Raw genomic sequence first — 16,039 nt, forward strand, 5'->3', positions numbered from 1 at the left:
TTGGATTTTTCTTTTGTTTATTTCAGCTACAAGGAGAGACAAAAAGCACTTCAGGACCATGTAAATTTAGTCTTTTCTGCCGCTGCTGGCAGCCTCAGTTACTCTACCGTTCCTTGGCTCCAGCTTGCCGCACACTGACTAGTTTTTGGCAGCTAAAGTTCACTTGTGTGCATTGTTGTTGTTAGCTGCGAAGTTGTGTCCGACCCATCGTGACCCCTTGGACAACGTTCCTCCAGGCCTTCCTGTCCTCTACCATCTTCTGGAGTCCATTTAAGCTCACGCCTCCTGCTTCAGTGACTCCATCCAGCCACCTCATTCCCTGTTGTCCCCTTCTTCTCTTGCCCTCAATCTTTCCCAGCATTAGGCTCTTCTCCAGTGAGTCCTTCCTTCTCATTAGGTGGCCAAAGTATTTGAGTTTTAGCTTCAGGATCTGGCCTTCTAAAGGGTTGATCTCCTCTAGGACTGATCTCAGGGTTGATCTCCTCTAGGACTGACCGGTTTGATCGCCTTGCAGTCCATAAGGTGCCATAAGGCCTTGAACCCTCTTGTTTGCTTTGCTTTGAAGCAAAAGCTGAGGACCACCCATCCATCTTCCAAACACGTATTGCTTTCTCCCATGTAATAATAATAGTAGTAGTAGTAGTAGTAAAGTTGGAAGGGACCTTGGAGGTCATCTAGTCCAACCCCCTGCTCAGGCAGGAAACCCTATACCATTTCGGACAAATGGCTGTCCAGTCTCTTCTTAAAAACTGCCAGTGTTGGAGCATTCACCACTTCTGGAGGCAGGTTGTTCCACTGGTTGATTGTCCTCACTGTCAGGAAGTTTCTCCTTAGTTCCAGGTTGCTTCTCTCCTTGGTTAGTTTCCATCCACTGCTTCTTGTCCTTAAAAGAGTTGCAGGCATTTGAAAGACAGATGATGACTCTGCAGAAACAACTCCACACAGAAAGGGAGTTGTTTTACATTGCACTTCCTGGAATGCTCTTGTGACCAGACATGTCCTCCTGCCCTGAAAAGATTCTTGAGTGTTTTTAAATGGATTTCTGGTGCTGCTTTTTCCTCTTACAAAGTACAGTGGCATGGCTGAAAGAGAGACCAAGAAGACATGTCAGATGCTCTTCAGATATTGAGGGTCTTACCTTCCAAATGCTCCGTATGTGTTGACGATCCTGAGGGGGTTGTAGGAAGTATTCATGATCTGCCGGGAACTAATCAGATTGAGAACCACTGGAATGCTGAGGAAGATGATCAGTGCCCCCAAGGATACATTCACAGCTTTGCGGATGTAGCTCCCTGCGGAAAAGACAAGATGCCCTTTTCTTAGGCTGATTCTTTCCTGGACAGACGTTAAGGATGGAGGGTGCAATGTGGCAAGGCTGTAGCTTGAGTGACCCATAGTCACTCATGAACTTCCAAAGCCGAGGAACTTTTGAACCAGTTCTAGCATTGATATAATGGCTTAAAATATCTGGCAGCCTTTGCTTGCCTGCTGGGGATAATGGGACTTGTACTCCAGTAGTACATACCAATCATTCAGTTGGGAAAAACAAACTTTTATTTAATACAATAAATTATTTCCCAAAGCCAACTGGGGATTTCTGGCAAAGTACAGAAAAGTCTGTATTCTAGCTGATTCTTGGTGGAGAAAAAGTCCAAAATTCACATAAACAGCAATATTTATTATTGTGCTCCAAAGCTAAAGCTTAGTCTCCTCATCTAATTAACTTTATTCACCTGTCTCCAGGTACTGCAATGTCCACTATCAAAGCTTTTCGGTATTTTTCAATTCAGGATTACCTTAATAAATATATTGTTCCAATAGGGATTCAGGATTATGCATATAATTTTTTCCTTATGAACATCATGCTCCCCTTTGTCATTCCTGTGTGACAAGTCTAGATGCAAGTCAAAATATGTGGCCAGACAGATCAAGAGGCAGCCTGATGAAGGTGCTGGCCAAGGCATGGAGAGACCCAGATGCTGGTCCCCCATCAGCCATGGAAGCTTCCTTATGAATGAGACACATTGGAAAAGGGGGATGGTTTCAGATCATGTGATCCTGGCCATCTTGGTTGCTTGTAGCCCCTGCTATTGGGTCTAAAGGCAGCCCATTTCCCTTCCAGCTTTACTGAAACACGCTCTCTTCCATTAAAGAAGCAGACTTGAAATATTCACAAGCATATTGAAGAGTCATATCAATGAGTATTTGAATTCAGAAACTCACCATGATTGGTTATTTATAATCTGCATTCCCACATGTTAAACGTGGGTAATATTAACCTTGGCTAGTTCCTGTGTGTGTCACTGCATTGTGGGGACTCCACCTCTTTGGTTACTTTAGAAACTGCATGACTAGGTTGAGTAGAGGCTGTGTATATGAGTGCAGCCAATGCAAATGAAATAAACCTGGCTAGAAATAAACTAAAACATTGTTTCTCGTCTCGTCTTTCTCCCTCTACATAAAAATATAGCTTTCTCCTTTACAGGGAACTTAAGTTTTTAATCTATTTTCAGCCAGTTCCAGGTCAGAGACTTACAGCATGTCAGCGCTCTCTCTCTCTCTCTCTCTCTCTCTCTCTAAAATAAAAATTAAAGGGTTAATCAATTGAGAAGAAAAGTCACTTCTGAGATGAGACTGACTGGTGGTGCCTTCATGTACACAGCTATCATAGATAACTTCTTCCTGACTTCTGAGTTCAGCCTCACAGGAAATGCTGATGGTCTCCTATCCAGTCCTGCTTAATTGATCAATTAAAGGCTATAAAATATTAAAACAGGTGGAACTTAACAAACATCACATTGCCCTCTGTTTGGAGTGGATTACGTTGCAGAGGAAACTCTTGTAACCAGCTGCATGAATTTCACATACCATATTGCAAAGGGCCGACTTTCCCTGCTGCCTGTTCAGCTTGTATCTTTAAGACGTGGGCCTTCAGAGATCCTTTGCTGGAACCAAACCAGATTCCCAAGGAGGCATCGTCAAAACATGCTATGCTAGGCACGATGGTTAGCCAGTTTAGGAAGCTTAGATTCCCACTTATGATCAGCAGTACCTAAGAGGAAAGAAGGCGAAATACCCGTTCAGATGTCAACCGTCCCACTCGGTCATCGAGCAAAGAAAGACTCCTGGCCATTTGTTTTTGCCAAGAATCTCTACTTTACTGAAGCTTAAGTGGCTACAGAAGTAGCATAAGATGAATCTGACGTTTTCCCATGCAAACAATAGAAAGTAAGTTGAGAAAGAAGCAGATAGCAGCTTTTCAATGGGTGGTTGGCTGCCCCCACTCTGGGGTAACAAGGCCCCTCCCCTTCTAACCTGAAAGCCAGAAACAAAAGACTCTTATTTTATCAGCTGTCATATATATATATATATATATATATATATATATATATATATATATATATATATATATATATATATATATATATATATATATATATATATATATATATATATATATGTTATATATATATATATATATATGTTATATATATATGTTATATATATGTGTTATATATATATATATATATATATATATATATATGTTAAATGCTTGTTAACTATTTACACACACACACAAACACACACACACACACACACACACACACACACACATATATATATGTTTTCTGAGGTTTTTCTTTTTTTCTTTATATATATATATATAAAGAAAAAAAGAAAGTGAAAATGGAAAGACTAAAAAAGTAATTACAGATCTAATTTGACCGTGGGTGCACTTAGGAACCTGGGGAACACCTGTTGTTTGGCCTGATGTAGGCACGTCTTTGAAGCAGCTACTGAAGGAGCAGAAGACTGCTGGGCAAATGTCTACGGAGATTCTCGGTCATCCAGGTCATGATTGTCCCAAGGGTGCTTTTTCAAAAGGAACTGGACGTTCTTTGTTTTTCCCTGAAGACGCTTCGTTTCTCATCCAAGAAGCTTCTTCAGTTCTGAAGTCTTCATGGAAAAAGAAGGCAAACTGTCACGCTATCGCTGTGGTCATAATTCAGGTGCTGGGCAACTGGCTAGTGTTGACCGTTGTTTGCAGCGTCCTGCTTGTTAGGGATTTTTTGCCATCTTTTTGGCCAAAAGTGCCCATTGGAGAAGGTGGATTCACTTTACAACTCACCTGATTAGCTTAACAATGGTGACTGCTTGCTTGATGTCCATCATAAAACGTGTTGTAAAACTGAGTCCTGTCACATGGTGGTTCGCTTAACGACCACCCCAGCTTACAACCAGAATTCTGGTTCCATTTGGTGTTGTAAGTTGAAAATGAACTTAAGCTACATTTGATAAGCTATATTTTCTGTGTTACGTATTTATAGGGAAATGGATTAAATCTCCATGGAAGTCATCATGGGAAACTTTTCCATAATTTGTCTGTGAAAAGTCTCAGTCATCCAGATCGTAATAGTTGTCTCAAAGGTGTTTTTTTCTCTTTTCTTTTCTTTTTCAAACTGGACTGAGAAGAAGGAGGAGGAGGTTATTTAATAAATGTTAATTCAAGAAGTTGTTTTGCTTCTCATCCAAGAAGCTTCGCCAGTTGTGATGGCATTGAGTGGGTAGGTGGGATGGAAGGACAGTTGAGACTAGATGGTGTGGGGAGGGGGCTCCATTTGTCAGTTGCAAATCTGTAACCGTCCAGGTGTCTTTTGAATGAAGGAAAAGAAGAAAAGCACCTTTGAGACATTTTCCATACTTTTTTCGGTAGCTCCCTTCATCCCCTTGTTATGGGAATCTTGCCCTCAGGCAAGGCCGGTGTTTCCTTCCCATGGAGAAATGCAGTGAAAACATCTGTCAATTTCCCTCCATCACAGATTTGAGGGAAAATTTCAAAAGATGATTTGTGCCCAGCTTTAGCACTGTTGAGCAGACAATTCTCTCTCATTCGCTCCGGCAGAGTTGAGATGCTAACCAGGAGGGGTAATTTTGCCTCTCTCCAAGGTGAGCAGCCCAGGCAGAGAAAACTAAACAGGTGTGTAACCTTAACAGGTACAGAGGCTTATTAACAGTAGTCACTTTCCCAGGTGCTGGATTTCTTAATAAATAAGCATTCAAAAAGGATTTCTTTCATTAAAACATGGTATTAATCATTATAATTAGGCAAGAACTATTTGGTTACAAAACTACAAAATGTCTACTAAGCGTGGCATCAAAGGGAAGAACACTGTTTTTTAAAAATTGAATAATGAGTTCTATGGATTCTGACTTATGTTTCATGAAACGTGCTATGAAATATTACCGGTTCATGACTCTCATAGGATTAATTTAGAAAATAAAAAAATTGTTTCCCTGCTCCTTATGCTCTCAAACCATGATTCCTTATGTGACTCTCACCACGCCCAGGCAGGCAAGTCCCTCATACCAGATAATGGTCAAGTAACCACATCCTAACTCATTTTAGTAAGCCAGTGAAAGTTTGGTAAAATTACAGATGGTTACATGCTAAGAATTAGATGTTCACATTCAGTCCTGGACACTTGAGATCCAAAGTCCCAAAGCTGCTCCCCGTAAGTCCAATGGGTGAAAACTAATATCAAGGAGAGAAGCAAGTGAGAACTAAGGAGAAATTCCCTAATGGTGAGAACAATCAACCAGTGGAATGACTTGCCTCCAGAAGTCATGGGTGCTCCATCACTGGAGGATTTTAGCAACAGGAATAGCACTTAGACTTATATACTGCCCCATAATGCTTTACAGCCCTCTCTAAGCGGTTTAGAGTCAGCCTGTTGCCCCCAACAATGTGGCTCCTCATTTTACCAACTTTGAAAGGATGGAAGGCTGAGTCAACCTTGAGCGTTTAGGATCAAACTTCTGGCAGTCAGTTAGCTGCCAATATTTCATTTTAACCACTGCGCCACCATGGCTTTTTAAAAGAAGCGATTGGATAACCAATTGTCTGAAACGGCATAGGGTCTCCTGCTTAAGCAGGGGGTTGGACTAGAAAACCTCCAAGGTCCCTTCAAACTCTGTTATTCTGTGTTCTGAGTCTGGGGACAGCAGTTGCCTAAGGGAGCCAAATACCCACCCCATCAACCTGAGGCCCTTTCAGTACTTTCATTCTAGAATTCACTGATTTTGTTCTACTCTGTTCTGCACTGGTCAAATCCCGCATCCAGAACATCTCCATCATTCAGACAAACTGGAAAAGCAATGAGGAAGATTTGGCCTGGAAACTGGCACTGAGAAACTTGAGAAGACCAAGCATTATGGCAGCACCTTTTAAGGTCCTGAAGAAATTGACAACTTCTTCTTTGTCCTCCAAGCTTATGAGATGGAGCATAATAATCTGAGGTTACTGGAAGGCAGATTATGGCCAAGTGTTAGGATGTTAGGAAAAACATTAGAATAGAATAGAATAGAATAGAATAGAATAGAATAGAATAGAATAGAATAGAATAGAATAGAATAGAATAGAATAGAATAGAATAGAATAGAATAGAATAGAATAGAATAGAATAGAATAGAATAGAATAGAATGAAGGATGTGAAGGAGAAGGAGGGTTTATTGCCTTATCGAAGGTAGATCTCTTAACCCAAATTCAGCTCTTAAGTTTCAAGTTCTCATCTTTATCTGTCCATGATGTCAAGCTTCCAATGGACGAACTCTTCAAAGAACTCTGAGGCATTGTTACCTTAAAAGTCTTTATTAGAGCAACACAACATAGGCAATACTTGGTTAAAGCCAAAATCTGGATTCCCCTCCCCTGAGCACAATAATATTAAAGCATAGTTCCCTCCTTTAGTTAACCGTCATAAATCACATTCTCCAATTACTTTGAAAGTTAAGTTTTCCCTCCTTAGCTTACCCTGCCAGTTCTTATCGCCTCTTATTACATACAACCTTGAAAATGCTCTGCTGCTGTTATTATGTCTAACTAATCCCCCATGCATATTCTTCCTTCCCCCTCCCATCTTCATCTAACTTTAACTCTAAAAGTGATACACAAGTAGAAATATAAAATAGCTGCTTCTTCATCTTTCATCAAAGCAAGAACATCCAATGTTAGCAGTGTTGACACATACCCCATCAGCATCTTTTCCTCTGGTCTGTGCTAAAATACTGATTTGAGCAAACCCCCAAAGTGTCAATATGTAAAGGAAGACAATCTCAGAGAAAATTCTCTATGTGTTTTGTGTCACTGAAAAAGTTTTTCTTCTTGGGAAACCACAGAAATTGGGTGCAGAACGTTGGCATTAATTTTTCTGGAGAGCCTATATTTTCCCTACTTGGAGTGAACATTACTTGGACAATTGCAAACAAGGAGAAATTAGGCCACGTCTACCAAGTTAGATGCCATCTTTCTCTCAGGTCTAGTATTTTAGTATGAATGCTGCTTGAAAATATTTTAAAACCATCATTATATTTTAAAGTGCATTTTCAACCTGCCCTTGATTCAAAATATGATTTACGCAAATTAAATGTTGTAATATAGAAATACAACATTGCAGTATGAGTTGGCAAACTTCCCATCTGGCTCAAATCCTAAGAGTCTCAAAACTTCTGAATTTTCAGCTAACTTATAAGGCTTCAGATTTCTTACCCAAGTCGCACAAATTTCAGGTGCAAATGTCATGAGGTTCAGCAATCTTGCAAGATTTTGACTTTTTTGTATTAAACACAACGTTTGGGCTTTGGGGAATTACTGGAAAACCATCCAAGGGCATTTATGAGTACATCAAGAAAGCAACCAAAGGCAGAAGGATACAGTTGTCAATTATTCTCCCCACTGACAGTTATTAAGAAAGATTTAAAATGGATAAAAAGCCCTATAGTTTGAAGCAAAGTAAGACAGAATTTGAAATACAATTGTGTACCAATGATGAACAGCTAAATGCTAAGATTTATAATTTTTTGTTGAAATCTGAAATGAAGAACGAGTTAAAGTACACAATAAAGATATCTAATAATTTTGGTTATAATATATACATATGGATCAATGGGAAAATATGTAGTCAAAAGGGTTTAAATTTATGTTAAAAATTCTTCAAGAGAATTTTTATGAAATGATGCATTGTAGTTAAATGATATCAGAGAAATTATCTAGGCTGTATAAAGGCATTCCAAATGCATGCTGGAAATGGGAACAATATGAAGGAAGATTCTATCAGGCTTGGTCGGCATGTAAAAAAGCTAAAAAAATGGACTCAAATACATACATTGATACTGTGAATTTTAAAGACTAACATTCAGTTGAAGCCAGGACTTTTCTTATTAGGATTGATGAATACAGGTAGTCCTTGACTTACGACTACAACTGAGCGCAATGTTTCTGTTGCTAGGTGAGACAAGTGACTTTTGTCCCATTTTACAACCTTTCTTGCCACAGTCATTAATAACATGGTTGTTAAGTGAATATGGCTTCCCCATTGACTTTGCTTGTCAGAAGGTCACAAACGATGATCACATCCCCCCAGACCTGTCATAACTGTCATAAATAATAACTAGTTGCCAAGCATCTGAATTTTGATCATGTGACCATGGGGATGGGACAACGGTCGTAAGTGTGAAAAACGGTCATAAGTCACTTTGAACCATCACTAAACAAATGGTTGTAAGTCAAGGGCTACCTGTACAGAGTCAGAAAAAAAATCATGGAAGTTTATTTCAATATATAATTACTACAGTGAGATTATTATATGCACACAGATGGCCCCCATGATGGATGGTGAAATTTGCAGATCTTGTTGACATGGATAAATAAACTTCTTTGATTAGAGAAAAGACAATATTTGCTTTTATCGGTGACTGGAAACCCCTTATGGACTTTTTCGTGTAAAAATGAAAAAAAAAGAACTGTTTTTATGTTTCTGATGCTTAGACAGGAAAGATTATAGAAAAAAGAATCATGGCCACGGAAAGCAGCTGCATACCAAACCTACGCCCGAACTGACTGTTTTAAAAAATCTTGTTTGAATTTGATTGGACATGGGGGTTCAGTGATGGGAGGCAACTAAAAGGAAAAAGTTAAACTTGGGGATTTTGGTGCATGATTTCAGTTGATTTCAGTTCTGGCTATGCATTACTGTAATTCATTTGACTTCTAGAAAATGATACCTTTCTCGATAAATGGAGTTAAGGATTGTTCTTAGAGGTTCAAGCTGAGGTAGGTCTGACATTAACATTCTTAGGACTGGACTACAAGGTCTATTATTCTCGGTCCATATGGTCTCCTCTGGCCTGATGTCTCTAAAGCAAAAATGCTATGCAAGTAAGTCATGGAATATTTGCGGAGAAATGTTAATTGGAACACCTTTCATTTTAGCAAGTTATTTCCTGTTCTCAAAATTTGATATATACACAAGTTCTCAAGAGGACAGTCTATTTACCACATCTTCATTTTTTTTTCAAAAAGGAGTTTCATTCTTTCATCTGCAGATTGGGGGGAAAAAGATTCCTGCTTGGAGGTAGACTGCAGAATTTTGCAGATTTTTTACTTGATGGAACCCCAATGTTCCACATCTGATGAAAACAAAATTTCTAAAAAGGAAGAAAACTTTTCCAAACTTTTAATTTTTTAAACAAAATATGCTGCCCACCCATTTTGTGACATTAAGCAGCTCGCCAGCCTCGAGCATTCAGATTGTGAAAACCAGCAGCATAATCTTCCACGTCTGTGTGGAAAGGTATTTTTTGAAACTCTTTAAATTGAAACAAAAATGGAATGATTCAATGTGTGTGTTTGTGTGTGTGCACGTGAATATCTGGTGGTCCTGCAATTAAAGTTTGGGAAATTCAGAGCTTTCTTCCAACTTGTATTTCTGCAGGTTTGCTCTGTGTGACTTTCCCGTCAAAGAATAGCAACCTGCGCTGAAAATAATTCATTTGATAGGAGGCAGAAATAAATAATAGGTTATTTGGAAAAGCACTGTGTGGTGGGTATATGTGTATAAAAACTGTTAAGATAGTAGATGTAGGGAAGTGAGTTTGTGATGCCACAACTATTTTTTTCAAATTCAAATTCAGTATAGAGCCAGAAGGGACCTTGAAGGTCTTCTAGTCCAACCCCCTGCTCAAGCAGGAGACCCTAGACCATTCCAGAGAAGTGGCTGTCCAGTCTCTTCTTAAAAATCTCCAGTGGTGGAGCACGACTTCTGGAGGCAAGTTGTTCCACTGATTAATTGTTCTCACTGTTAGGAAATTTCTCCTCAGTTCTAGGTTGCTTCTCTCCTTGATTAGTTTCCATCCATTGCTTCCTTTCTTGCCTTCTGGTGCATTGGAAAATAATTTGACTCTCTTTTCTTTGTGGCAGCCCCTCAAATACTGGAATACTGTTGTCATGTCACCCCTATTCCTTCTTTTCTTTAGACTATATTGATGTTCACCCACTGGACACCACAACATTTCAGAAGATATTAAAATCAGCCTGCGCAAACTCTATTAACAGCCTGATTGTTCATATATTCACTGGAAAATAAGTGGGACTTACTCCTAATTTAGTCTGCATAATTCTTTAAATCTAATGTCTATCTGTGGCAACAATCAGTCAATATCTGGGCCAAAGGTTGGGGAAGCAATTTTGCTTGGATGGAACTGAAATGATTAGTTTTTAATCAAAGACAGAACAGATTATGGAAAATGGGAAGATCTAGAGGTCATCCTAGACCACAACTGGTGCTGTTCCAAGTTCTCTGGTATCACCAGTAACACAACAAAGCCACCATCCAGGCAGTTCTCCATTCCAGAAATGGAGGGTTATTTATAGAGTTACCATCTACATTTCACTCCAAGTTTGAGTTGCTGAGAATTTCAGAGGTCCTGCCAAGGACAAACCTAGAAGAGAACTTGAGGGAAGTTCAAGGATATATGGTTGAATAAACTGATGATAGATTCACACAATATGCTAAAACGAAAACCCATGTTAACCAAATCCAGCTGCTATATTCACAGAACATGGTATATCCAACCATATCAACCACATGATGGTTCACATCATAACCGAGTTCACCCAAAATGCCTACATAATGGTTAAGGTTCTACAGTGCCTTGAACCATGAAGTTGTTGTTGTTAGTTGTGAAGTCGTGTCCGACCCATTGCGACCCCATGGACAACGTTCCTCCAGGCCTTCCTGTCCTCTGCCATCTTTTGGAGTCCCTTTAAGCTCACGCCTACTGCTTCAGTGACTCCATCCAGCCACCTCATGCTGTCGTCCCCTTCTCACCCCATTTTGGGGGTGAATCCAATTTAACTGCTGTACTTCCTTATAAAACTAAAACCTTTTAATCATCCTATGGCTGGTTTTTTAATTACATGCTTAACTGGGTCAACTTTCTCAAGACACTCCATATACATGGTTCATTTTAAACTTGCTCAGATTTTCTGTGCTTAGTGTATGAATCCAGAAATCAAACTTCTTCCATAACTATGTAAAGTAACAAATCCAGCGAAAATGGTCAATTTCTCAGGATGAAGTTTCAATCTTTTTAACCTGCCCATGTGATTTAATATCATTTTTTATTTTTTTTCATCTGCCCCTTATGGTTTGCCATGAACATATGCTAACAATTTTGGGTTTGGTCCATGATAAGAAACTAGAGTAAAACCCCAACAGACCACTTGAGGGTCTGCTAAATCCAAATTTACATAATTTACTTTTGTTGTTGTTTAGGGGGAAAGAAGCTGAAAGCAAAATTTTATCTCCAAAATTTGAAGTCTGCTGAGTAGAAAACTTGAGAATCAAAATTTTACTGCTTTTGTTTTGTTTTTTTAAATTCAAGTAATGTTGTGTTGGATTAAAAGTCCACAAGCCAATATACTGTATGCACATTTTAAAATTGGGGGTTAATTGTTTTTCCTCCAAACTAAGGGTCTTTATTTTGGGGGTCTTGTTCCACTAATGAAAACCAGTTTGGTATAGCAGTTAAGACATCAGGCTAGAAACTGCGAGATTTGACTTTCAGCCCCACTTTAGGGCTGAAGCCAGCTGGGTGAGCATGGGCCAGTCATTCCTCTCAGCCCTAAGGAGCAGCTAATGGAAAACCACTTCTGAAATCTTCCCAAGTCGTAGGAGTCAAAACTGAACTCACAGAACAACCCACTTTGACTAATATGTTGCATTAGGGAGGGCGTTCTCTGTGGGCACGCCTGCCCTATGGAATCAACTGCCAACGGAACTCCGGACTGCCCCCGACCTTCGTTCATTTCGCCGGGACCTAAAAACCTGGCTCTTTGAGCTATCTGGTCTGGACTGAGGGGTTTTAATGTTTTCAAATTGTGATTTTAATTTTTTGGGGCTAGACTTAATTTAATTTAATTTTAATTTTATATTGTATTGTTTTTAAATTTTGCCTTGTAAACCGCCCTGAGTCCTTCGGGAGTAGGGCGGTATATAAACCGAATTAATAATAATAATAATTAATTCCAACTATGAAATTATTCAATGAAACTTTTGCAAAGTGAGTATGAAAGAAAGTGAAATCGTCAAGCTGCATATATTTTGCAACTCCCTTCTCTTCCCTTCAAAAATGAAAGCTCCCACAACATTTGAGCCGTAGAAAAGTTCAGTAAATTTATAAGTGTTTGGGCACTCTGTATCTGGTAACTACTTGGAAAACCGTGAAAAGGTCTCTACATAAGACAGCATCTACACTGATGTAGGCGAAGGCAGAATTAATCACTAGTTTCTCCAACACGGATTTTCCTACCAATTTCTGCTCTGGTAAACTACTAGAGCTACCACTGGTCTATTTTCTCTACTAGCTGAACTCCAACAGTATTAGCACTAGCATTAGCAACAGCACTTAAGATTTATATACCGCTTCACAGAGCCTTACAGCCTTCTCTAAGTGGTGTACAGATTCAGCCTATTGCCCCCAATGTTCTGGGTCCTCATTCTACCGGCCTTGGAAGGACAGAAGGCTGAGTCAACCTGAGTCGGTGAGAATTGAACTCCTGGCAATTGGCAGAGTTGGCCCACAATACTGCATTCTAACTACTGCACCACTGCAGCTCACGTTATTCTCAGCCAGGATAAACAGACTCTGGCAGTTGAAGGAACCAACCAAAGACCACCAAAACATTGATCCATCTAAACTCAGGACTTTTCTACTCTGCAGGCCTCAGACGCTTGACTCCTGGGCATAAATGGCCGAAAATGAAGCCAGGTTGCTCATCTCTTTCCAGGTTTCAGTTCTTTCTTTCTTTCTTTCTTTCTTTCTTTCTTTCTTTCTTTCTTTCTTTCTTTCTTTCTTTCTTTCTTTCTTTCTTTCTTTCTTTCTTCTTTCTTTCTTTCTTTCTCTTTCTTTCTTTTCTTTCTTTTTCTTTCTTTCTTTCTCTTTCTTTCTTTCTTTTTACAAATTTTATTGATTTTCTAATATTACATTCACATATTTGAAAAGCAACATGTTGGGTGGGTAGTAGTAATTCAATTACATACAGATATCATTAGTACAGATTTCAAATTGCTACCATAAACATTTCCTCTCTTTTTCCCTTCATATATACCAGTGATATATATACTTTGGCCACCTAATGCGAAGGAAGAACTCACTGGAGAGGAGCCTAATGCTGGGAAAGGTTGAGGGCAAGAGAAGAAGGGGACGACAGAGAATGAGGTGGCTGGATGGAGTCACTGAAGCAGTAGGCGTGAGCTTAAAGGGACTCCAGAAGATGGTAGAGGACAGGAAGGCCTGGAGGAACGTTGTCCATGGGGTCGCGATGGGTCAGACACGACTTCGCAGCTAACAAGAACATACCAGTGATGGCGAGCCTTTTAGAAACTGAGTGCCCCAACTGCAACCCAAAACCCACTTATGTATCGTTGGGTGCCGGGTTGGCGTGGCCCATTGGGTGGGTGTGGCCAATTGGGTGGGAATGGCCCATTTGGTGGGCGTGGCTGAGTGGGACTAAAAAGTTCAATCAATCAATTCCAACTTTGCAAGATCCTTTTTCCCCTGAGAAGTTAAAATTGATTGATTGATTGAACTTTTTTTTTGCACATGGCGGCGGAGGCCTAAAGCGAAAAGGTTTTATAAAACCCAACTGAAGGCCAAGGACTGGGGCGACGTCACGCTTGTCCACAGAGAGGGCTCTGTGTGCCACCTGTGGCACGTGCGCCACAGGTTTGCCACCACGGATATATACTGTCTGTTTGTAGATTTAAAGACAAGTTTTATCCTATCAATCACATAGAAAATAACTTTCTTACATATATCCATAGTTTTTAGTTTACACATATTCTAATCGTTTTAACATACAATCTTTTAGACAATCAATGACCTAATAGATTCTTCAATTTTAATTTCCACTAACATTTAGATTTAATGTTTGATATTTATCATTCCCAAGTTTTTTAGTATACTCCCAATTCATCTATTACCATTCCTCACAAAATCTAATATTCAAAATACACATCCCATTTACTTAACTTCTCACCCTCTATGTCAACAAATTAAGGATACAATATGATATCCTTCCTTTTTTGCTAATTTTCAGTTGGGTTTTTTAAGTAGTAATCAGAATTTCTTTTTATTTCAATATTTAATACTTCCTCTTTTCCTCTATCTCTTGCTTAAACTGATAGTTTTTGTTTTTAACATTCCATATAGACCTATTTATTACTTTCAACAATAGGTTTTTAGCTTGTCTACATTATTCACTTTTATTTTATTTATTTATTTTATTTTATTACATTTATATCCCGCCCTTCTCCGAAGACTCAGGGCGGCTTACAAGCTTAGCAGTAGCCTTCATTCTATGTATATGCCTGCTTATTAGGGCTTTCACACACACCCCAAGCGGCATTATTACAAAGTCAGCTTAATTGCCCCCAACAATCTGGGTCCTCATTTTACCTACCTCGGAAGGATGGAAGGCTGAGTCAACCTTGAGCCTGGCGGGATGCGAACCTGCACTAATTGCAGGCAGCTGGTGTTACTTAAGGAGGCATTAGCCCACTGCTCCACCAAGGCTCTTTTTTTTTTACATGACCTTTATGCACAAATCAATATTCAAATTAGCTATTAATATTTATACTCCTAAATTTTAATGACCAAATTTTTTTCTTTATCTCAGTTCATAACAATGTCTTCTGCTCAACATACACATCTTATCTATTTAATACATTCTGTTTCCGATTTCAGTAAGATGGTCAAAACTCCATTCTTCTTGAGTCTTAATCTGGCTTTTTTCCTTTGCCAAATCATCTTCCACGTCCTTGTTTTTGGGTCATCGAACCAATCTGCTTGTAATATCATGTATATTAACTGATATTGGCAAAACCATCCGATCGCCATTTTTTGAGAGGACTTGTAGGTCTAGTGGGTCGTCTCTTTATTCTTCTATATTGACGTAGTTGTTCTGAATTGTTTGTCTTCTCATCCAACTGTTCTTTTTCTAGATCCTCTGGTTCCTTCTGAATTCCTTTTCCTTTTTCCAAGTTGTCAATGTCTTTTCTGGATTTTCAAACATCAATATTTGTTTAATAGTAGATTCTTCTGTCATCGTACTTGAATGTTTCATTTTTTCTATTGTATTTTGTATTTTGTATAGATGATTCTTTAGTTGTGGTCAAAGTTTGGGCTTTCATATCTGGGCTGTATTCTTGTTCCTTCACATAGCCTCTTAGTATTTCATTGGTTGTGGTAAGAATTTGTATTAGTGTTTTCAACATAGCGAGAGTTTGTTGATCTTCATCCATAAATAAATTTTGTTCCTGGTCTTCTTCCATATTAGTATTTTAAGCTAAAGGCTTTACACTTAAAAAATCCAAAGGAGAGAATTTTTTTCTAGGTAGGGAACACAAAGCCTTTCACAGCTGTTGTTTCAAAGTTCTCAAGGTTATGTATCTTATCTATTTCCCTGGGCAGTCAGCCAGGCCCCTTTTAAAGTTTCTTTTTGAGTCCCAAAGTTGTCTTAATCTTTTCAGTTTTTCTTTTCTTTTTTTCATAAGAAAGAATCCAGATTTCCAACAGAAGTAGACAATAAAAAATAAAAAATATTTCAATCCACATGCTTTGAGAAATAAAGTTCTAATTGGGATTCAGTTACTTTTTCAATGTTTAAAATGCCCCTGGGTATTTAGTTGCAGCTCTTTC

At 38.9% G+C, this 16,039-nt stretch overlaps 1 protein-coding gene across 1 annotated transcript in view; it reads right to left on the bottom strand.

Moving 5' to 3' along the window:
• LMF1 (lipase maturation factor 1) overlaps positions 1-16,039 on the bottom strand; it is a 113,265-nt gene that overhangs the window by 22,102 nt on the left and 75,124 nt on the right. The window contains exons 4-5 of the mRNA XM_081338113.1: positions 2,869-3,052; positions 1,139-1,292 (exon numbers count right to left, since the gene is read on the bottom strand). Coding sequence (XP_081194239.1) covers positions 1,139-1,292; positions 2,869-3,052 — 338 coding nt within the window. The remainder of the gene's footprint in view (positions 1-1,138; positions 1,293-2,868; positions 3,053-16,039) is intronic.

The sequence above is a fragment of the Vipera berus genome, assembly GCF_964194415.1.
Source record: "Vipera berus genome assembly, chromosome: 13".
NCBI classification, from domain to species: domain Eukaryota; kingdom Metazoa; phylum Chordata; class Lepidosauria; order Squamata; family Viperidae; genus Vipera; species Vipera berus.